General features: G+C 46.4%; 1 protein-coding gene across 20 annotated transcripts in view; it reads right to left on the reverse strand.

Moving 5' to 3' along the window:
* Window positions 1–23,670, reverse strand: part of DNM1 (dynamin 1) — a 103,980-nt gene that overhangs the window by 42,485 nt on the left and 37,825 nt on the right. For 16 of the 20 annotated variants that reach the window (XR_014714332.1, XR_014714333.1, XR_014714334.1 and 13 more), the window contains exons 5-12: window positions 22,856–22,954; window positions 20,863–21,023; window positions 15,779–15,921; window positions 15,563–15,698; window positions 13,564–13,631; window positions 12,273–12,411; window positions 437–523; window positions 114–184 (exon numbers count right to left, since the gene is read on the reverse strand). Coding sequence is in view for 16 of the 20 variants with exons in the window: in XM_084650213.1 (XP_084506339.1) it covers window positions 114–184; window positions 437–523; window positions 12,273–12,411; window positions 13,564–13,631; window positions 15,563–15,698; window positions 15,779–15,921; window positions 20,863–21,023; window positions 22,856–22,954 (904 nt within the window). In the remaining 4 variants the exon portion in view is untranslated. Of the gene's footprint in view, window positions 1–113; window positions 185–436; window positions 524–8,587; window positions 8,727–12,272; window positions 12,412–13,563; window positions 13,632–15,562; window positions 15,699–15,778; window positions 15,922–20,862; window positions 21,024–22,855; window positions 22,955–23,670 lie in introns of all 20 variants that reach the window. The other 4 variants (XM_084650225.1, XM_084650224.1, XM_084650219.1 and 1 more) reach the window with 1 other exon arrangement.

Here is a 23,670-nt window from a genome sequence, read left to right on the forward strand (position 1 = left end):
CTCCACCCATGGTGCTCTGCAGTCATGTCCTACAGCCCACCTACCAGAGCACACACAGAGCAAGGCTGCAGGGGAGCAGGGGGAAGGAGGCAGTTCAGGGCACTGGTGCTTACTTGGCGAAGCCAATGAAATCCTCGTGGTTTGTGTTCATGTATGCCAGTTCGATGTCTATCAGGAGCATGACCTAGGGGGCAAAGACATAAAGAAAGTGGGTGAGAGACTAGGGATAGGTGCTACTAACACAAAGGCAGGTAGCAGGAGCCACCATTGAGTTGCCTTATGGCTCTTCTCAGCCAACACCTCCTTGTGCTTTGTGGGCACTCCTCTCCAGATCCCAACTTTACAACAAGGCCCATCTCTATCCCTATAGCTCAGACTCTTTCCCTAAAGGCTTCCCCTCTGCCTCCTGCCCTCAGGCAAGACCTGCAGGCCCTACCTGATCCTTGGTCCTGCCCTCTCGCTCACGAATGTGCGTAGTAACAATCCGCTCCATCTCCTCCCGCAGGTGAGGGTACTGGCTGAGCTGCAGGAGAGAGAAAACACGTGCACGTGGGAAAGTGGGGCAGGGTCTGGGGAATAACACTCCCCCCCAACCATAACAGGGGTCCTAGAGGGCTAAAGGCACAGGAAAGCCAGAATTGCAGACAGATTTTCCCAAGTTCCTGTGGGGCCAAAGATCTCACTCACTGTGCTTTGAGCTTCTTCAGAGAGCAGCCCTTCTCCTCAGCAGCAACCCTCCTATCCTGCAGGAGACCAGACTACTGCCAGCCCAATTTGTTTCACATAGCAAAGGGCCCATCCCCAGATCTGAACACACCCAGTCTCGGGCATGTCTGAAATCCCAGTTTTATGGCTTAAGCCCATGGCTGGTTGTATCCCAATAAGCCCAATGAGTAGTTCTCTGAAGAAGGTCAGCTTCTTATTGGCAACTTAGGAAAGCGATGCCATGGCATTGTTGCCCTGGCTTTTGGCTACACTTTTTTTAAAACCTGCAGCAGCGAGTTCTCAGAGTCCAGGTCTACAGACTTGGGCTTGTACTATGGCGCTAAAAACAGCAGTGCAGATGTTGCGGCTTGGGCTCTTAAACTCCCTCCCTGGGCTTCAGAATCCAAGGGCCAGTCCGAGCCCAAACGTCTACACAGCTGTTTTTAGCGCTGTAGTATTAGCCCACACTGCTGTGGGCTCTAAAATGCAGTGTACTGGGTAGATATACCCCCTGACTCTAAGGGGAGCATCCTGGGTGAATGAAGATGATCAAAACTGGTCTCACATCCCATTAGCTAGATCACTAGTGGACAGTAGCCTGCCCTAACGAGCAATGCCACAGGTGGAGACGGAGGGCGTGGCCAACCTCTCAGGGAACCAGCCTTCTCCCAAGAAGAAAGCAGGAACCCTGGACTTTATGGGTGCTCCGGGTGTGTGGCTATAGCATTTCACTCCCCTTCTGCACTCCCTTTGCACTGGTGCAAGGGAGTGGAAAATCAGGGCCAGCATTCGTGTCACTGGTAAGTCTACTTTACCACTAATCGCTTGTTTCACACCGTGAGAAGGGAATTCAGTTTGCAGCACACAAACAAAAGGGAGTGGAGGGACACTGTCATCTGCAGTTGTTCAAGGCGGTGAATCCATAGAGATTGTGAATGAGAAACATGACAGTGCAAGCCAGGAAGCTGAATGGGGGCCGTGGCAACCCTCTGGCATTCAGGCAGCACTTCCTTTTTAACAAAAAAGTGCCACAGTATTCTACAATAAGGGGGCAGTGGTCCCAGTGAAATCATTGGGAGTTTTACCATTGACTTCAGTGGGATCAGGCTTTTGTTCCTAAACATCACATCCCACAGTGGTGCTACTGCAGCATTTGGGCCAATCCCTGGAGAAGGGAATCATTTTGCTTTCTTCCTTTAAAAAAAAAAGTAAACTTTTTGGGGCAGGGACTGTCTTTTTCATTTGACGTGTGTACAGCACCTAGCACAATGGGGCTCTGATCCCTGATTAGGGCCTCTAGACGCTATTGTAATAATCATAATAATAATTAGGCCCCTTTATTATCCAGTTAATCATTCTCTACTTAGCACTTAACCAGCATGAATCAGCTAATTCCTGCACCATTCCTGAGAGGAACAAGTGCCACTATCCCCCACTTTACTGAGGAATACTGAGATAAAATGACTTGCCCAAGATCACACCGTAGGGCCCAAGTGCTGCATTAACCTCAATAGGGCAGCAACTATGTAGTTCTGAGTGCAGGATCAAGGCCTACATTAGCTGAAGTCTCAACTCCAGGCCTGTAGTCAGATCACTCCTTTCTCTCCCTCCCTCCCCAGAAAGTTGTTTTTTTTCCATTTTGTTCTAATATTTTGAAATATTTCAATTTGACCATTTAACGCCAACTGGAATTTCCTGACATCATCATCATTACCTCCTCCTACTATTTTGGGCTTCATTTTTGGCCATGTCTCTCATCTGCCTTAGTACTGCACTGCCTCAGTTCTGCTGATCTGATGGGGGTTTTTAAATCTGATTTGGCTTTTGGATTCTTATAAATAAAGGACTATGACAATATGCTACAGGAATCAGCCCAGACCCTGCACAATCACCATTGGAAGCTCAAAGGCATAGGGCAATTGCCATCAAGTACTGAGGTATTTGGGTCTGCTTCACCACTGTGTCACTCCAGGTTAATTGCACCACTGCCATGCCCTTGAAATCAACACAGCTTCCCTGGCATATGGCTGGAGTAAGGGAGCAGGGGATCAGGCCCCTCTCTTTATAAATAACTCTTCTGTTCTGAATGTCACTGGCTCCAGATTGATAGGAACAGCTTTCTGCTCACACTGAAGGTGGCCCCATGTGGAAACGGGCTCCCCTTATACCTTGAGAAGGGGCATATTAAGATTTCTCTTGGATCTTTATAGTCTAGGCTGCTTGTTGCTTTAGAGGGAGAGGCAGCACTTCCTGTTTTCTTCTGAGGTTGAGGGGGTGCTTCATGTCAAAGAATCAAAAACAGGAAGTTGGAAAATCTCTAAGCAAATCTCAGCTTCTTTGACTTAAGAACAAAAAAATAAATAACATGAACAAAGGCAAGGTGAGGTGCAAAACGTTCTCAGTTTATTCAAATCAGGATCAACCAGCAAAGGTTACAAGCAAAAGAAACCAATAGCACCACGTTCACAAGACGTCATGCAGGAGGCCTCCCACCTCGGCATGCGTGGGAGAAGCAGGGGTGGGCAAGAAGGGGGACATGAAGACTGGCCACAGGATGTCATGTCCACTGGGGAACATGCAATGGAATGCAAGGGGTGGGGGTGGGGTAATGCCAGCAGTGCAAGCAGCACCCAGAAATGCCATGACTCTGAAAGACGGGAGAGCAGGTGACCCTGCCAGGGGCTCTCAGCCGGTCTGGGAGGGATTTCCACACTCAAGTAGGTTTTCACTTCTGACCTAATTGCATTTCCCTCTCCAGTCATAATGCAAGCTCAAGACCCTCTCTTAAAACAGCCTAGCCCCAGGGAAATCCTCATGACACAGCTCTAGGTCCCTGTTCTTGCTAACACTGAGTGCCCATCTCTTAGTCAGGAATCTTAAGATCTCTAACTGAAAGAATCCTGATTTGTAAGGCACCCTTTCTGCATACATAAGGCTCTGCTGTGCAGTTTGGACACAGAAAGTTCCTGCTTTTTGCAATCCATGAGAGGGGATGCTACATTCCTAGAAGCACTGGCTCCGATTCTCTGCCTCCCGAGCAACTGAACTTCGTGCAGCCTCAGTTGCACAGGGTATTCTTGACTATCTGCTCACAACTACTGCATAATGTTGCTGTGTGCGGTGAAAAACTCTCTCATTATACCCCAGAGTAGGCTGATTTCATTGGTGGATGAAGAGATCCTTGTATGAGCAGTTTTAAAGCACTTTGAGATCATTCAGGATGGAATAAGAGATTATGATTAACAACTATAATAACTAAAGATCCGTAGAAGAGACAAAGCCATCTGTTCTTTGGCGCCTTTGTGAACATGGTTTAGCCATGTGAAGAGAGACTAGCTATTGACTGCTATCGAAGAGACAGCCAAAGTTGGGATGGGGGAGCAATTAGCAGCAGTTCCTTACATGGCCTGATTCTGATTTTATTTACAGCAGTGAAATCGGGTGTAGCTCCCTTCAAGATAGTTTTTCATAGCACACAGCAACATCATGGAGTAGTTGTGAACAGATAGTCAAGAATACTCTATGCAACTGAGGCTGCATGAAATTCAGTTGGTAGGGAGGTAGCATATAGCTCCCCCAATGCCCAGGAAACTTGGATTAACACTCCTCTTATGAAAAGCTTTGTGGGTCTTTAATAAACAGAGTCTCAATTTTATGTCTCATCCCAGAGGTAGCATAGGCTCCTAACACTATGGTAGGATGGTGGGTATTCTACCATGACAATTCCTGCAGAACCTAGACTTTCCTTGGAGGTCTCTCATCCAAATATTAACTAGCCCTAACCCTGCTTAGTTGGAGATCAAGCAGGTATGCAGCCCAAGACGTATGAAATAATGGACAAGTACTACACATCAGTAAGTCCTCTACACAGTTCATCTCCATAGCTTTACATCATGAGAAAGTGTCACATGTACAGCCGACCCTACAGCTAAATCTGTCCTTCAGGCCCTCAGAATTTCCCATCTTGATTCTGCAACATCTGCCTCCATTGCCCGCTCCAATCCATATAAAATGCTGCTGCTAAAGTCATCTTCCCTGCCAAACATCTTAATCATCTCTCTCTCTCTCATACACACACTTGGAATTCTGTTCTCCCCTCTGCTCCCCCATCCAATACAAGTTTCTTGCCACTGTTTTCAGAGCCCTGTATAGCTCTGCTCCCCCTCCTTGTCAAACCTCATTTTGTTCCGCATCCTCTGCTCTTCTAATGGCGACAGCCTTGATTCTCTGTTTATCAGCTTCTTGCACCATCATCTCTGTTGCTTCTTCCACACTGCCCCCTATGCATGGAAAACCCCTTCCTGAACTCATCCACAAAGCTCCTACTTTCCTGGCATTTAAGTCCCCCTTAAAGACTCACTTCTGCTGTGCGGTCTATGAAAAATCTAGTTGACATATGTATATTAACTGCATTTTGTCAAGATGAAGGTTAGTCCCACCTAGATCATAGAATATCAGGATTGGAAGGGACCTCAGGAGGTCATCTAGTCCAACCCCCTGCTCAAAGCAGGACCGATCCCCAATCAGATCATCCCAGCCAGGGCTTTGTCAAGCCTGACCTTAAAAACTTCTAAGGAAGGAGATTTCACCACCTCCCTAGGTAACACATTCCAGTGTTTCATCACCCTCCTAGTGAAAAAGTTTTTCCTAATATCCAACCTAAATCTCCCCCACTGAAACTTGAGACCATTACTCCTTGTTCTGTCATCTGGTACCACTGAGAACAGTCTAGATCCATCCTCTTTGGAACCCCCTTTCAGGTAGTTGAAAGCAGCTATCAAATCCCCCCTCATTCTTCTTTTCTGCAAAGTAAACATCCCCAGTTCCCTCAGCCTCTCCTCATAACTCATGTGTTCCAGTCCCCTAATCATTTTTGTTGCCCTCCGCTGGACTCTTTCCAATTTTTCCACATCCTTCTTGTAGTGTGGGGCCCAAAACTGGACACAGTACTCCAGATGAGGCCTCACCAGTGTCAAATAGAGGGGAACGATCATGTCCCTCGATCTGCTGGCAATGCCCCTACATATACATCCCAAAATGCCATTGGCCTTCTTGGCAACAAGGGCACACTGCTGACTCATATCCAGCTTCTCGTCCACTGTCACCCCTAGGTCCTTTTCTGCAGAACTGCTGCCTAGCCATTCGGTCCCTAGTCTGTAGCGGTGCATTGGATTCTTCCGTCCTAAGTGCAGGACTCTGTACTTGTCCTTGTTGAACCTCATCAGATTTCTTTTGGCCCAATCCTCCAATTTGTCTAGGTCCCTCTGTATCCTATCCCTACCCTCCAGCGTATTTACCTCTCCTCCCAGTTTAGTGTCATCTGCAAACTTGCTGAGGGTACAATCCATACCATCCTCCAGATCATTTATGAAGATATTGAACAAAACCAGCCCCAGGACTGACCCTTGGGGCACTCCACTTGATACCGGCTGCCAACTAGACATGGAGCCATTGATCACTACCCGTTGAGCCCGACAATCTAGCCAGCTTTCTATCCACCTTATAGTCCATTCATCCAGCCCATACTTCTTTAACTTGCTGGCAAGAATACTGTGGGAGACAGTGTCAAAAGCTTTGCTAAAGTCAAGGAACAGCACGTCCACTGCTTTCCCTTCATCCACAGAACTATTCTATTTATATATTGTACCCCTCCCCCTAAACTCTATTTGAATGTATGTCTGTCCTCAGATTGTGTGCTCCTTTGGAAAGGGGCTTTCTTTTTTGCTTGAAAAGCACCTCACACACTGAGGGCACTGTCACAAGCAATATTAATAAATCACTTTAATAATAGATACGCCCAATTCAAACCCAACCCAAATCTGGATTTATAGGACAAAGACACTGGGCAAACATCAACTCCTCACCTTTGGTGGGATGAAGGGCTGAGAACCTGCCACACCCGAGAGTCCAGACATTTCCATCCTGATTCTGTAGATGTCTAAGCCAATTACACAGATGGAGGGAGCAACCTTGCACTGGCCAGGCAAAAGAGCAAAGTTTTTTCCATCTCTAATTTGTAGAGACCAAATTCTGCAGTCCTTGTTCCAGCAAAGCTTCCATTGACTACAATGGGACCATCTCTAGCTAAGGACTGTGAAAGGACTTCTGGATTCAGTCCAGCACTATCTTACAGCGGATTTTCTTTTCTTCCTGCCTCATCAACTCCTGGTGACAAGCTCTCTTCTGTCCCATCAGCTACATTTCCCCCTTGCTTCCTTTCCTATTTTCTGTTGCTCAGAGGCCTGGACATGGAAATGTAAATCCTGACTGTACAACTCCATTATTTCATCTCCACCCTAGAAAACCTCTACCCTCCCTTTCTTCCTTCAGTGCCAAATCTGTCCATCCTACCACGCCAGAATGAGTTTCAAAATCCACAGAAGGTGGATGGGTAAGATCCCAGCCATCTGAGCAGGGTGCCACACTGTAAGAAGCTAGTGTCCACTAACACTGCAGTTTTTCTTTTTCCCCTCTACACTGATTTCTCTCCCCTGAAGATACAACTTCAATCAGAGACAGAAAAACATCAATGGAAACAAACCAAAATCACTACAAGCAAACATGGCGGGTGGAGGGGGAAGGATGGAGGAGTGTCTCCCACACTGAGCTGGAAAACAGGAGGATTTAGAGAGAGAAATCCTTTGGGATGGAGCAGCAGTGCTCGAGGGATGGCAATGAGCAAAGTGCAGTAGCTGCTGAGATCAGCCCTGCTGAATACAATGAGGTCCCTTCATCTGCCAACCTCAGCTCTTGCCATTATTCTGAGCTCTTAAATTTATACTGGATTCTCCCTTCTTTCCCACCTGTCTCTTCCTAATCCTGCCCCACAAATCTGGGATTATGTATGTTGGCCAGCCCAGACCCTCCAATGCAGAAAAGGGATTGTGGGTAATTTTTATAGAGGCTTCCAACTGGAACAAGAAGTGCTGTCCCCTTTAACTCACCTGGCAGAGAAACTTGCACAGCTGGGCTGGTGGGGTGCAGGATTTTAGTCCTTCCTTGGCAAATTAACGTATTAATTAGTTAGTCTACCCTTCTATTTAAAGAGGTGTGTGGCGCTCTCTACTGCACCATACAGGCCTAGGAAACCAACCCACTTTCCCCCAGACATATACTAGCGCATGTATGATGGCCTCTACTTATTCAAATGGGTGGTACCTTTTTCCACTTTGCTGCTCTTTAAGATACCCTGGAATTTGCCTCCTTTCCTTTGCTTCGGGGCAGGGAAAAGCAGCACAAGATTAATCCTTCTCTCTTTACTAGCATAATGTGTAGAGTTAAAGATCAGCAGGAAAATGAGAGGGAGAAGACATAGAGCTCTGTCATCTGGATGGAGGCTGGGGTTATTCTGTGGCCCAATAATCTGGCAGAGGGGCCTGGATTCTTTTTATTTTTTAAGGCCTCTCTCTAACTTGTTTCCTTGTTCTAAGATGTTTGGATTTCCAGAGAGGCAGCAACAAAGGGACACAGAAAGGTTTTCAACGTGCAATCAGGAAGAGTAGGGTGAGGGGCTTGCAAGGGGGTTTATTCTACACCGAGCTGCATGCCAAGGGGCTGAAGTGAGGAATGGGGGCTGGCTAGCAAACAATCAGCTGTATCCAGCTGACTTCTGAATTCATAGCAAAGAGATCCATCAGCTGAGGCCTGATCCCTCTCCCCTACTTTTCACACTGCTTGGATGCCTGTGGGCTGCTTCTTTTCATCAGATGATTATTTATATAGTAGAACCTGACTTCCATGGCTGTTCTCCTTGTTCTCACCAGATTTGTTGTTGGTCCCCTGGTGTGAGCCCAGGCCCTGAAGGGTGTGAGGAAAGGGTATGTGTGTGTGTGAGAAAGAGGAGTGGTGCTTTGCCCTTTCTTTATGTTGTTGGTTTCTTTACCTTTTCGCTACACTTTCTGATGGTGGATGTGAGCTCACTCACTACCATATCCACACACTTCAGACTCGGCTCCTTCAACTTCTGCACCTGCTTTTTCACTATGGCTTCAAAAGCGAGGTCAGGCGTGAAGAGACCCGTTCTGCACAGTGAGGGGCAGGGAGGGAAGAAGCAACAAGGAAGAAAGAAGAGCAAAGCAGACGGAGGCAGAGAGAGATTGAGAGATAGAGCAGAAAAGGAAAAGAGAGAGAGAGAGAGAGGAAAAGAAAGAAGAGAAAAACACAAGGCAAAATGAGAAGTGAGATTTTGGTTCACTCCACAGATAAATTGAAGCAGGTGAGCATTGCTGCAGGGCCCATGTGCTGCCAAGTATCAAGGGATTCTACAGATGCATGGAAATGGCACAGTGGGAAGGAACAGACAGAGTAGGTGAAACCATGAAACAGAGCCCAACAAAATGGATGGGTGGATGGATGCATCCAGGGATCCCTCTCCCAGAGCAAGCCTTCTCCACAGGCAGTGAAGGCTGAACACACTGAGCCTCTCACTCTTTTCTTCACCTGGGTCAGTCTCATTTCTCTCTGCTGTTCCATGGGTCTCTTTTCTTGCCTTTTTACCCACCAGCTTTATCCCTTTCTCTTTCTTCTTCCCTTAAGTTCCCCCTAATCCATTCCATCTAAAGATGGACTGCATGGGGGTGGGGACTGGGGGCAGTGGCGCAAGTAGAATTTATTTCTTACCAGTATGCTGCACATAGGCGACTCATGGGAGGGACACAAAGGGGGGGGGCACATGACCCCCCCCACATGACTCCTCCCCACCTCACCCCCAGCCTGGGGCCCCCGCACTCTCCCTGTTCCCTCCCCATCCCACATTACCGGGGGTTGGGGGGGGCAGCAGCTCTGTCCTCCCGCTGTGCCAGATGCAGACTTCTGAACTGCAGTGTTCTCTGGAACCACAGCAGCAAAAGGAGCAGCTCCTCCAGCACAGCTGTACTGCCCCCAGCCCTGTCCACTGGCACAGCTGTCCAGAGATACTTCAACCCCAGACATACACTGCTCCATTTTGATCACAGCACCCTTTCCCATGCATTATGTCACTTACAGCTAATGTGAAAGGCTGCTCTGTTCATGTTGGGATGTGTAGTTTCCAGAGTACCCATCTCCTCCCAGGTGCACTTCTCAGAGCCTGGCAGGTTGCCAGTGAAGCCCTTGTTTGGGTAAAGAGCGGGTGCCCTTAAAGTTAAAATGGCCCCTGCATGTCTCAGAAAATATGTTCCAGGTCTCACTGCCTATTCAGAGATTCAACCTACCTGCTAAGTTCAATATAGCCCCTTTAGATGTATCTGAGTCAGGCTCAGTGGATGGAGCCTGGGAAAGGGACCCTCACACAAAATGTCCCTTTAGCTATCTGAAAATTTTAGTAACATCACCACTTTGTTTCTTTAAAGTCAAAAATGTCACCACTCACACTTGCGCACACACACAACATGAACTGCAGCAAACTCAGTCTCTAGCCTCTGAACCACTATGGGACCCAAACCCGCTACACTAACAAGAAAACACCTTAAACATTCTGATTCCCCTCACACTCCCTTCAGACCATCGTCAACGGAGACGATGGTCTGACCCAGTATCTCTTGCTATAACTGACCCAGTATCTCCCCCAGCTAGATTTGTTCCTCTTTGTCCACCTCTTTCCAACATTTCCTCTTTCTTTCCTATGTGTGTGTCACCTGTGTACCACACCTGCCCAGTCTCCCTCACTCCATTAGAGGTGGCTGTGGAATACTGAGTTCCCATCTTCTGTCCCAAGGTCTCTTTCTGTCCTCCCTGATCTTTACATTTCCCTCTCTCTTGGGTACCAGGTATCCTCATGGAAGGAAGAATCTGTCCTTCATGTCTATAATAGAGACAATTTCACTACTGGTGTAAATTCATTCCTCAAGGAAAAAGAAAGAGAAAGACAAGACAATGAAGGTGGAGATAGACAGAAATGGGAAGGGAGGGAAGAAAGAAAGAAAGAAAGAAAGAAAGAAAGAAAGAAAGAAAGAAAGAAAGAAAGAAAGAAAGAAAGAAAGAAAGAAAGAAAGAAAGAAAGAAAGGGAAAATGATTCGTAAGGGAGAAGAGGGCAGGAGTGATAAAGACTTAAATGATGCTTGATGGATGGTAAAACTAACCAAGGGAGGATTAAGGGGACTTGAAAAGTGGGCACTTCAGATTCAGTTACTGGATGACTCTGGGTACTTGGCAGCCCAAAGGTCTTTGCTTACCTGTCACCAGCACTAAGGGCAATTTTCTGGGTGCTCCCCACAGCTACATACCTCAACAGAAGACAGCAGGATAGAAAAAGGAAGCTCCTCCCAGCATTCTAAAAACTTGAGGAATCTGTCACTGTCTGTCCACTTTGCTCTCCCAGTATGGACTGGGACAAAGCACATGTATTTGAGCCTAAGCACCTCTGCAGAGACCTCCAGCCCCAAGCAATGCAGTCTCTTGCAGAGCAAACCTGAGACTCACCACTCGCGCCCCCTCCCCCCCCGCTTTTTTTTTTTTCTCCAAATTCGAGGTTTCAATCTCCCTTGGGAGTCTCCTGCAATGCCCTCACCCGGTTACCTGCTCCTGAATGGCCAGCAGTGATCCGACATACCAAGAGTCTCCAGTGCCCACGCTATCACACTCTGGCTGAGATGCCCTTTCACCAGGACCTGGACCTGTCTGAAGCAGCAGGCCATGGCTGAGAGGAATGGCAGGCAGTCTCCCCGTCTTTCTCACACTGCTTCTTAACATTAAATCTAAGCCCAAACTCAGACATGAAAATCGCAATATTTGCAGGATCGACAGAATTATGACTGGCTCTCTCCCACATCCCAACTGAAGTCCACAACAGTCAATCAGAACCCAGAGAATGAAACCTCCAGGGCACCCCCATCACAGCAGGAGGAAGGGAAAGGCAGGAACTCAGGAGAGAGTGGACACCTCCACTTTCCTTCTTCTCAGCCATTTACTGCTCCTTCAAAACAAGATACAAACCAAGCCAATCAGAAACCATACCAAATTCCACAAGCTTAGGAACATCTCCCTGTAGGGAAGCCCACAGCTTGATCATTCCATATTAGCAAAGCCTACTTCCCCTCTTGAATCTTGATCCTCCACATTTGAGAGTTTATGTACCCTTTTGCTCTGTGATGGTCAATCAGGGGCCAGATTGGGTGATACCAAGTCCCCAGAAGTTCCCAGGGGAAATCTATATCCCAGACTCTGACTTGGAAATTAATATCAGAAATTAAATTCAAATCAGATATAAACCATCAGCCTCTAGAGGAAGAAATAACCTTGGTTGTTATAAAGAGTTAATGTTCATGTTAGAGAGCTGGTGGAGGGGGTTGTGTTTCTGGAATGGGCATGTGGGGGGAGACCCCAATGTTCCAAAGACACCTCTCATGGAATGGGGGAGACTGGCAGCAACCCACTCCTATCAGCTGTCCCATCTCTTTCTGATTGGCTGGTTGGCTGGAATGCCCCAGGCTAGTATCACTCAGGTCTAGTCATGCTGCTGAGGAGGTGGTTAGAAACATCAAGTTTCACTGCAGGCAGCTCCTTGCCCAGATCACAGTGCTGTGCTTCAGCCAGCGAGCAGGTGGGCGGGCAGGTGTTAGCGTGTGAACTCCATGTTCCCTCCGGTTACCTTCTTGGTGCATTGTCTAACGGTATTGATTAACTCCGAAATGACCATGTCCACGCATTTCAGGCAAGGCTCTTTAATCTTCTTCACCTGCTTTTTCACAATGGTCTCAAAGGCCATGTCGGGCGTGAAGAGACCGGTTCTAAACACCCAGGGCGGGGGACAAGACAAGGCAGGAGGGGAGGTAGAGGGGGGAAGGAGAATGTCACAGCATTACACAGACATTTCAGAGCAGGCCCTTGTATCACTGACACCCAGCTCATTGGCCCGGAGGAACCATAAAACCCATGAACAAAACCTCACTGAAATCAACGGGAATGGAGGGTGCTCAACATTTCACAAAAATGATCTCTTAGGGTGAAAATGACCAACACAGGGACCAACACTAAGCTTATGTACCACTTCAGCCTTTAAGGCGGGGGGCATTTAGGGTTTAAGTAGTTCATAGGGCTGGCCCTCTGGTGAATATCACCCTTAGAGAGTTTTAAGAAACCCTTTCTTAATTATAATAAGGGAGCAATAAATACTAATACTATTGCTCAAATGAGCCTGACCAGATCAGATGGAATGAGCTGAAGGAGAAGAAAATAAACTTGTCAATATCTGATCACCTGCTTGCATTCTCCAGAGTTCAATAGAGATTCTGAGGGGTGCTGGGCTCCCACAGTCCCCACTGACCACAGGGGGAATCGCAGTATCTCAACATCTCTCAGGTAAGGCTGCCTGTTAGGCATCATAAGCCACACATCATTAATCTTCTCTAACACAAATGCAAACATGTTAACTTACCATGCATTTGGGACCTGGTCCTGCAAAGTACTGAGCACCCTCAGCTCCCATTGAAGTCACTGATGGTTGAGTGTGCTCAGCACCAGCTTGCAGGATCGAGCCCTAGTAGATCTGGGAAAATAAACTAAAACAATATTTTAAGAAATTAAAAAGGTGTGTAGGAGGTGTTTAGCATCCCTTCCTATGTCACTTCCTCTTACTACAATGTGATGTCACTTCCTCTTTCTCACATTCAGCACAGGAGATGGAAGAAAAAGGATGATCACCAAGACAATTTTACCTTTCAGGCTCCTGCTGCTCTCACATGGAAACAGAAAGCAAACTGATTTGGATGAACATCAGTACCACCCAATACAAGGCAGTTCACCTGCCAATGGCCCAGACAGGTGTTCCCTCCCCTCTGCTGACCTACCGTACCTCTGAAGTCTTCTCAGCTTGGTTTGGAAGGTCTAGAGATATTTACAAGGCTGTGCAGTCATAGGCCTGCCTAGTGCATGATACATGCCTGATACCATGGATGTTCTTGATGGCGTAGCTGATCTCTCGCCGGAGTTCCTTCTCGTCAAACTCCATCTGCACCAGAAGAAAAGATTGTCAGAAGGGGCCCGGCAACCCATACAGCAGAGCATCATGCAGATACAGAGCAGAGGGCCCCTGCCAGGTCATGACTCAGCCCTGCAAGATGAAGGTGTGGAGCAGGAGTGTGGCCTGTTGGCTGGAGCACAGGAGTGGGAGTCAGGAGATCAGGCTTCTGTTGCCAGCACTCATATGCTGTGTGAACTTTGGAAACCCAGCTTAGGGCTTGACTGTCCGTGTACGTCTACACCCAAGCTGGAGTTGTAACTTCCAGCTTGGGTAGATGTACATGTTAGCTCCAACTGAACTAGTGTGATAAAAATAGCAGTGTGGCCATGGTGGCATGGGCAGTGGGTCAGACTAGCTCCCTAAGGATGTACCTAGGGTCCCAGATGGGATTGTACTTGGGCAGCTAGCCTGTCCCACTGTCTGTGCCGCTGCAGCTACACTGCTATTTTTAGCATGTTAGCTCAATTGAAGTTTGCACATATACATCTACCTAAATTGGAAAATACACCCCCAGCTCCAGTGGACGTGCCCTCAGAAGTGCTGCCCAGCTCTCATTGACTATACAAATGTCCTTAGAAACAAAGGGAATGAGAAACTAAAAATATAAGATTGTGTCCCAAATAAAATGGTTTGCCTTGCAAGGTTTGCATGCGATCTCAGCAGCTGTTTTTTCCAATATACACATAAAAAACTGGATTTCTCTCTCACATAGAAAAGTTACATCATCAAACACAATGCAGGCTCTTGTCTTTCATTGACAAGGCCTCAGCATCTCATTCAAATGGAAAGGATCATACTACTACTAAGTGAAAATACAGGCAAGCCAAAGCATAAGGGGAACAGATTGGCTCCTGCTTGATCTTCTGTTCTGAAAACCATCAAGAAAAGGTTATTTCATCACCTTTTCCTCTGGAGCTTTTATACATTATAGGTCAGATTCTCCCATACAGTGAAGGCTCTGTGTGTCTCCCTGCTAGTGCAATTTGTCCCCAGCACCAATGTGTGCAGTCCCAGGAGGACACCACAAGAAGATCCTCTGGTGGTGTTAAATCAATGAAGGGCCATTTACACCACCCATTTCTTTGCTGCTCATGTAGAAGTGAAGGTCTAATGTGATTGTAGCAAAGGAGACATAGTTAGGATGTCCCTGAACCCCTACTGATCCTTGGCTGTATTTTCTGCCCCTTGGGAGTGTTTAAGAGTCAGCATAAGTTGGAGCAGCCCTTAGTTTGGTATTAGCTTGGCACATCGGGACCAGCCCTGCCCACAGCATCAACAGGATCAATGGAATGCAGTTTTCAACTATCTCTGCATCTGCCCCCAAACTACACCATGTGCAGATCAGCCAGAGGCAAAGATCTTACTCTACCTCTCTACATGGACATTCAGCTGACCAGAGACACTCTTTGGCTTGAGGTGAACAAACTAAAGCTTCAGCATTTGGGGTCCATGTCATCAGAACAGTTAAGGTAAAACCCTTTTACATAACCAGGAAGAGAAAGTGAGGGAGTTCCTATGCTCTGCTACCAGGGCAGGAGCTGAGGTAGAGGCCATGTTCAGATACTGGAAGGGTGCTGAAGGAGAGGACAGGCTCTGGCAAGGGGTGAGGGCTGAGGGAAAAGAGAAGCCAGGAATGGAGGTGAGAGAGAGAGAAAGGAGGCAAAGAACAGAGAGGACTGGTAAAGGAAAAAGAAAACAGCAGGTGAGAAAGACAGGTGAAGAAGAGAAAGAAAGTGATGAAGGTAAAGAGAAGGTCAAGGAATAAAGAAGAAGCGAATTAAAGAGGAGACAGCCGATGAAAAGGAGAAGAGATGACAATGAGCCAAGAAGATGGCAGCTGAGAAGGACAGGTGAAGAAATGACAGCAGGTGGAGAGAAAATAGGCAGGTAGGTGAGAAGGATAGGATGGGGAGTGGTACCTTCACCAGTTCAAAGGGGAACCGCTCATGGAAGATGCGGTTGATCCTAGCTCCTCCAGACAGCTCGTAGGTATCAATCTGGTCACCAGAACCTTCAATACGTTTCTCAAAGTCCACAGCAAACTGCTGGACCATCCTAGGCAGAAAGAGAAATGAATGGGGGAAGATTGCCAGATACACTTCTCCTAGGAGGGGCGCGCAGCAGGAGTCACTTACTGCAGCAGAGCTTTGGTCTTCCGGGCAGGATCATCAGGACGGAAGTTCTTGTACTCATCCACCTCTTTCTCAATAGAGAGAAGCTGGCTCTGGAGTTTGTTTCGCAGGCCTGGCAGGGTGTCTCGGATGTGATTTGTCAGTTGCTGCACAAGTAGAAGGTTGAGAAATGGGTCAAAAAGCCTGTGATTGAACAGGGTTTGCTGACTCAGCAAAAGGGCAGAAACAAAATGGGCTATTTCTCTGTGACAGGAGGATCATTAGCCCTGTGGGCCAGAATAGGCTACTCCTATGAGCCACAGGGCATCAGTCTTGTGTGGCAGAGTGGGCCAGTCCCACTGACTGAACTAGGTTTTGAGTGGGGAAAATAATGAGATTATATCAAGGGGAAGCCATCATTGGATAGGTCATCTCTCCAGTATAAAGGAAAGAGCTAGGTTATGGATCTGTCTTTGGAAACTCCTAGGGCTTCCCTGCAATGCAGAGGTAGCAGAGAGACCAGGCAGAGCAGGGACAAAATCTATACCTGAAAACTTTTAGACAAATTGGCCCCACCAAGCTTCAAATATGCATGAAAGGTTGATGAATAGTGCAGCAAGGCCTATTATGTGGACATAATGGGGTTGTCAGGTTCTAAGAAGAAAAGGAGGTTGGTTTCTTTTGACAGTCCAGTGTCCAGGTGAAAATACTATCTATTTAGGTACTTATGTGGCCCTCATCACCATACTATCTGAGAGCCTTGCAATGCCCCTGTGAGGTAGGGATATCTGGCTTTTACAGACAGGGAACTGAGGCGCAAGGTAGTTTTAGGATTAAGCCCTAAAGTCCTAGGCTGAGCAGAGACTTGAACCCAGGTCTCCTGAGTTGAACCCCAGTCTACCCAGTTCTCATGTAGCTGGGCAATGCCCTTTTCAGAAGGCCATCAGACACAGAACTATACTAGCTAGGAGAAGTACATAGTAATAATATTCTATACTTCCCTAGCACCTTTCAACAAAGGATCCTAAAGCACTCACAAACATTGACTAACTGAGCCTCAAAACTCCCCTTTGAAAGAGAAATAATTTGTGCCCATTTTACAGATTTATTACTGCTCTTGGGTAAAGGACAAGAAAAATTAAAATTATGTTTATTTCCATAAACTAGCCAAACAAAGGGGACTTCATTTCTATTTTGGGGGTGGATTTGGAAATGTATTTTATTGCAACCTCTTTAACCTTATCCATAAACGTATCAGACCTGCCAAATCGGACTCATCTGAGGACACCCTGTAAAGTATCCCATTTAGGAGGATGAAGGACTTTGCTGTGCGAGTTTCAGCATCTTTAAAGTACTAAAACGTTAAACTTTTAAACTATGGGCCCTGCTGGAGTCTGGACAGGATCTGGGTTGGCTCTGAACGTCTTGTTTTAGGCTTTGATCCTGTCAACATGACAGTCAAAAAAAAAAAAAAAAAGCTGATCAATTTTGAAAAATATTTTTAAATCGGAAACAAAAATGTTCATAGAAAATTTCCAAGTTTTTTTAATTTTCCAGTTTTTCAACAACAAAATCAGGTCTGACTGTCAGGTTTTCATTAAAAAATGGAAAATTTCTACAAATTTTTTTTTTAAAAGTGTTTACTAAATATTCTGTGAAAAATGCTTACCGTTTTCCGACCATGTGTTTAACTTTGACGCCAATGGGACGACAAACATGCTTAACGCTAAACACGTAGCTAAGAAGCTGCAGGATCAGGGCCTGGCTGTTTCCTTTGCAATCTTGCCAAGCAACAGATGCAAATGGTGGCCAGCCACAAGCACTGAGCAGGAAATAGCCTGCACTGGCTCCTCCTGGCCACAGGGGCCGCTGTTGCGCCAGCACTTGAGCAGGGAGACAGTTTCTCCTCCTCTCAATGCTCCCTCTGCCAGTGCCCAAGGGGGATCCTGTGGTGCTGGGGAGTGGGAGGCTTGTGCCTGGACTAGGAGGGGACAGAATGGGGGATGGGAGCCCAGGAGCCCCCTTGAGCCTCAGTCCTTTCAGCCTGGCCCCCTTTGAGGCCTGGCTCCTCATTCTGTCCTCCCAGCCTGGATCTGCTTGACCACGGCTCCCTCAATCTGTCCTCCCAGCTCAGGCCCCTTGAGCCCCACCCTGGCTCTCCTTGAGCCTGTGCCCCCAGCCTAGTTCTCCTTGAGCCTCTGCCCCCCATCCTCTGTGCCCCCAGCCTAGTTCTCCTTGAGCCTCTGCCCCCCATCCTCTGTGCCCCCAGCCTAGTTCTCCTTGAGCCTCTGCCCCCCATCCTCTGTGCCCCCAGCCTAGTTCTCCTTGAGCCTCTGCCCCCCATCCTCTGTCGCTCCAGCCGAGTTCTCCTTGAGCCTCTGCCCCCCATCCTCTGTGCTCCCAGCCTAGTTCTCCTTGAGCCTTTGCCCCCCATCCTCTGTGCCCCCAGCCTAGTTCTCCTTGAGCCTCTGCCACCCCTCCCCCATTCTGTCCTTCCAGCCTAACCCGCTTGAGCCCATGCTCGTCATTCTCTGCCCCTGGACTTTTCCCCCTTGGAGCCTCTGTTCCCCTGACTTGCAGCTCACCTTCCCATGTCTGAGTTGGTCTCTCCACTCCCGGATAAACTCTGCGCACAGGAACCTCTTCCCCCACGTCCTCACTGGAACATGCCAAGGTAAAGGCCTTTATCACTGTATCCCAGTATTCCCTTGACAGTAGCTATCTATGATGTTCGTCTCTAGCACAAGGGATGTGGGGACCTGAGCCTATTTGCTTTGATGGAAATGGGGTGTATGGTGAATGGTTTGAAAGCCACTACTACAACATCATATGGTCAACTGGAATTTTAAAAAAAACTGACTAATCACCAGAAATTCCAATTTTTGACAATCCTGTTTAAATAGTGTCCAGAGTAAATATCCAGAGTTTGATTTAATTCCTTTAAAACAAATTGCATAGGATTTTGTCTGCTCCTTTCCTCATGTACCTGAGGGGTCTTTCCAGCAAGGGAGAAGAAGCGGATCTGAGAGCAACATTATCAGATTGCTAATGCATGAGCTGGGAAGTACAACTGATCCTCAGCAAAACAGGGAAACTGATGATTAGGGCTACAGATTTGTCACTGCAGTTTTATTAAAAAATCAGGGAGCAGTCACTGTAAAAACAGACTCCAACAAGAGACTGCTGAATTGGAATTAATTTGCAAACTGGACACCATTAAATTAGGCTCGAATAAAGACTGGGAGTGGATGGGTCATTACACAAAGTCAAGCCATTTCCCCATGCTTATCCCCCCCCCCCCCCGGTTACTCTTTTTCTCCGGCTGATAATAGCTCACCTTAATTGATCACTCTCGTTATAGTGTGTATGGCAACACCCATTTTTTCATGTTCTCTGTGTATATATATATTTTCCTACTGTATTTTCCACTGCATGCATCCAATTAAGTGGGTTTTAGCCCACGAAAGCTTATGTTCAAATAAATTTGTTAGTCTCTAAGGTGCCACAAGTACTCCTCGTTCTTTTTGTAAATGTAGTAAAGTTTGCAGGTTACTAAATTTACTGTGACTGCTCCCTGAGCTTTCTCCCCCTGCTCTCCTCACCCTGCCTAATGGGCACTGACCATCTGCAACAGCATGTTCCACCCAGGCACTGCAACCCTAATCCTGCCTGGTGAGTTAGGGCAGCCAGGACAGGACAAAACATGAGTGATACTGTGACCCGGTGCATCAGGTCTCAACGGTCTGAGCAGGGAGCTGGGTTCAGCACCACAGGATAGGAGCCACTGGGCTTGCTCTCCAGTGTGGGCCTCCCCCGGGCCTGGTGACCCACTGTTTGGGAAAATCACGGACAGGAAAAAAAGACACAGACAAACAGAAAAATCATGGTATGCATGAGATTTTTCCACCCATGGCACACCTACAGCTCTACTGATAATACACAGTGTGTTTCATCTATCTGTGTATCTTAGGGTTTTATACTGCTACCCATCATTATAGTCCAACTACCAAAATCAGTAGCAATAGCAAAGTCCCTCGAAGACTTCATGGAGTCTCTGACACTCTTCCCTTTTTGGGGTCAAAACACTGTTTGAGGGAGAGATTTTGGTTTTGATTTTTTTTTAGTCTTTAAGATTTGTATTCATTTCTCTCTCTCTTTATTTTTTGAGTTGGTAGGGGCTTAGAGGCAGAAGGGGGAGTCAATGCTGTCTCATTCTTATGGTGAAAAGGCTTTTTTTAAAAACATTTTTTCACAATTTCAAATATATCAAAAAATATACCAGAAAAAATAGAGAAAAGTACATACGCTTTTGCTAACTTCTTTCAATTCTACTGATCTTAGGTGTAATTGAACTATAGCAATTAAAAAATTGTCAGACAAATGCAATTTGGAAGTTGATGGTGTCCCCTTAAATCTTAACATTTGAGGTTTTGGTTTTTATAGTTTCCTCCATCCGATGTGTCCCAGGAGAAGGCAGCCCTCCAGCCAGATTAGAGTCTTATCCAAATTAATTTATAAAACAATTTTCTGATAGGCATCATTTTTAATTGAACATCCAAATCACTTTAATTAATATTATAAGACTACAGGAAATGCAATGATCTCTTGAAGCTAAAACCCCAAAAACATGGTAGGCCAAGTTCCGCTCTCACTTACAGTGGTGTAAATCAGGAGGAATTCTACTGGTGTAAATCCAGACTAATGCCATTGACTTCAGTTTACTTACTCTGGATTTATACTGATGTTACTGAGAACAGAATTTGGCCTTTTGTCTTTAGTTCATGAACTTGATTTTCAGCCCAGAGGAAAGTGTTTTTCATTATTTCAGTGTATTTGAGTCAGACACCGTTTAGTGGTCCTGTACTGACACTCTCTCCTTTTGTGACCTTGGTCAATCATGTAGCTGTTCTGTGCCTCAGTTTCACAGCATTAAAACAGGGACAGTAATCATGTATCGATCCATTGTGAGTATTCATTAATTCATGTTTGTCAAGTGCTCTAGGAGTGTTTAGTATTGTTATTATCTCCAAGTAACCCTGGGTGACAGCCCCATTTGGGTCTGTTCTCTGTCCTGGTGGTACCCAGCTGCAGAGCCCAGCTTCCGTTACCTGGTTCAACACTTTCTGCAGGTAGGGGGTACCCATGCGTTCAGCCATATGTCTGTAGGATGGGTGGGAGAGAAAGAACTTCCTCTCTGCAGCCAGTGCAGCCTGAATGTCCTTCTTGCCATCAATGTCCTTCTGACTTCTGTTGACCACACCGATGTAACCTACCAGTGAAAAGACCAAAAGTCAGATGGCAGCACAGAGGAAGTGCAGAAACATTGGACACAGCCAGGAGACAATCCAGGGTATGGAGAGCCTGCGATATGACACTAGGAGGGGAGGGTAAAGGGGAGTCGAAAAGGGTGATTCTGCACTTGGACTCCTGGTAGTGGAAGGAGAGGGAGACCCCACTGATAACTGGAACCAAGAAACAAGTTGAAAAATTTAAACTGGAATTTCCACTAGACTCTGATACCTGGGAAGGAAAAGAGAAGGCAGGTGGAGAGCTGCAGTCACTACTGCTAACCAGCTAAGATTTGTGAATCTCCCATTACATTTATTTATTATCATGTCCTCTCCGCAATTCAATTATTATTCTCACCCACCTGTTATGTCTTGTCTTCTAATCTGTAATCTTTTTGGGGCAGGAGCTGTCATTTATTTTATCTTTGTATAGCACTTACCCAATCTGATTGTGTCCTTTAGGGCAATGGTTCTCAACCTTTCCAGACTACTGTACCCCTTTGAGGAATCTGATTTGTCTTGCATACCTCCAAGTTTCACCTCACTTAAAAACTACTTACTTACAAAATCAGACAAAAATACAAAAGTGTCACAGCACACTATTACTGAAAAATTGCTTACTTTCTCATTTTTACCATAGAATAAAATTAATTGATTGGAATATAAATATTGTACTTACATTTCAGTGTATAGTATATAGAGCAGTATAAATAAGTCATTATGAAATTTTAGTTTGTACTGACTTCACTAGTGCTTTTTATGTAGTCTGTTGTAAAACTAGGCAAATATCTAGATGAGTTGATGTACCCCCTGGACGACCTCTGCATACCCACAGGGGTACACATACCCCTGGTTGAGAACAACTGCTTTTGGGCTACCACAGTATAAATAAGGCTTCTGTTTTTATTGTTTGTTTATTAATTTAGTTTTTCAGGGTTTATTTTTAGCAACTTTTAAGTTTTATGCAGGTGTCCAAAATAGAGGTGTTATCTTTGTGTATATGGAAATAAGTAATGTCTATTATATATATTAGTATATATACTACATACAGTAATATATACTGTAATGAGTAATCTCTTTATAATGTTCCCTAGTGCGCTTTAACATACTACTCATTCAAACAGCACTATGTTAAAGTGCACTAGGGAACCTTTAGTGCACACCAGCAGGGTCTACACAGACCAATTAATGCACAGCATTGGTGTGCTTCAGAAGTCACACATAATACTGCTTCCTGTAGACCAGCCCTTCAATACAAGTAACCATTTCCGGTGTTTCTCCAGTGGTATTGGATAAACACCAGTTTAATTCTTTTTATCAGGGGTGTTTTATCTGTGTTGACCAGTTATAATAAAAAATCAAAAGTCCTAAATATAAATGTTAAAGAAAAAGAGAGCCCAGATTCTGATATCTGGGAAGGAGGGGTGAGACCCAGGTTCCCATGTCTACAATTTTTCTTCCATAGAAAAAGATATAACACAGAGAACAGGATTCTGCTTTTGGGTTTTGGCTGCCAGGACCGCATACTGAGGTACAAAGACTCTTGGGAAGGGATTCCCTGCAGAGGAGCATGGCCCATTTCCCCTTACAAAGAGGTAGGGAGGTTGGTTATTCTCTCTTGGAACTGAGGGACCTCTGTTTCCAGCTTGGAACTGAGGGGCCTAGTGATTTAACATCAGGTTTGGGGCAGATATTCTATCAGAGAGGAGAACACTGTTGTGGCACAGGTTCTGGGGAATGTTGGAGGAAGGGGATGGGACCAGAAGGGAAAGAAGGGAGGAGAATGAGGAGGAAATGGAAAGAGGATCCATACCTCTTCGAAGGGGAAGTAACTTGTTTTCTAGCACATCTCGTGCATCGGTTCCTTCATCCATGAGGTCCAGTTTAGTGATGACTCCAATGGTGCGCTGGCCTTGGGGACACAAGCAGACATGTTAGCTTGAACCAACAACAATTCCTGTGAACTATTTGGGCAGAGGAAGCACTGCAAATTACCTGACTGGGTTCCACAAGGGCTCTTGAACTCAGCACATGGGACTTCCAGCCCAGGGTTTGGGGGAGAGGGGACTGGAGCATACCAGTGTGGTAGGAGAGGAGAGAGGGAAGGCTGATTCTCAGATACCCCCATTCTGGACTACAGCAGAGAGGGGGCTTAGTGCAGATGGCTCTAACCAACAGCTCTATCCCCTTTAGGGAGAAGTTGGGTGACTGAAGGTGAGAAGCCTTTTTCCTCACTGGAGGGAGAACCAGGAACTTCTAGAACAGGGGTCAGCAACCTTCAGTACGCAGCCCATCAGGGTAATCCACTGGTGGGCCGTGAGATATTTTGTTTACATTGACTGTCCGTAGGCATGGCCCCCCATGGCCGTGGGTCGCTGTTCCCAGCCAATGGGAACTGTGGCGGGGAGAAGAGGGAGGCGTGCCTGTGGATGATCAATGTAAACAAAATCTCTCGCAGCCCGCCAGCAGATTACCCTGATGGGCTGCATGCCGAAGGTTGCTGATCCCTGTTCTAGGACAACAACCCATGTTGAAGCAACCTCAATAGGTACTTCCACAGGACAGGGTACTTCCACAGGAGTCTTTGTGTGTTGAGCATGCCACTGCCTTGCTGATTGGAGGGTACAT

Source organism: Lepidochelys olivacea, assembly GCF_965140295.1.
Source record: "Lepidochelys olivacea isolate rLepOli2 genome assembly, chromosome: 16".
In the NCBI taxonomy this organism is placed as follows: Eukaryota; Metazoa; Chordata; order Testudines; family Cheloniidae; genus Lepidochelys; species Lepidochelys olivacea.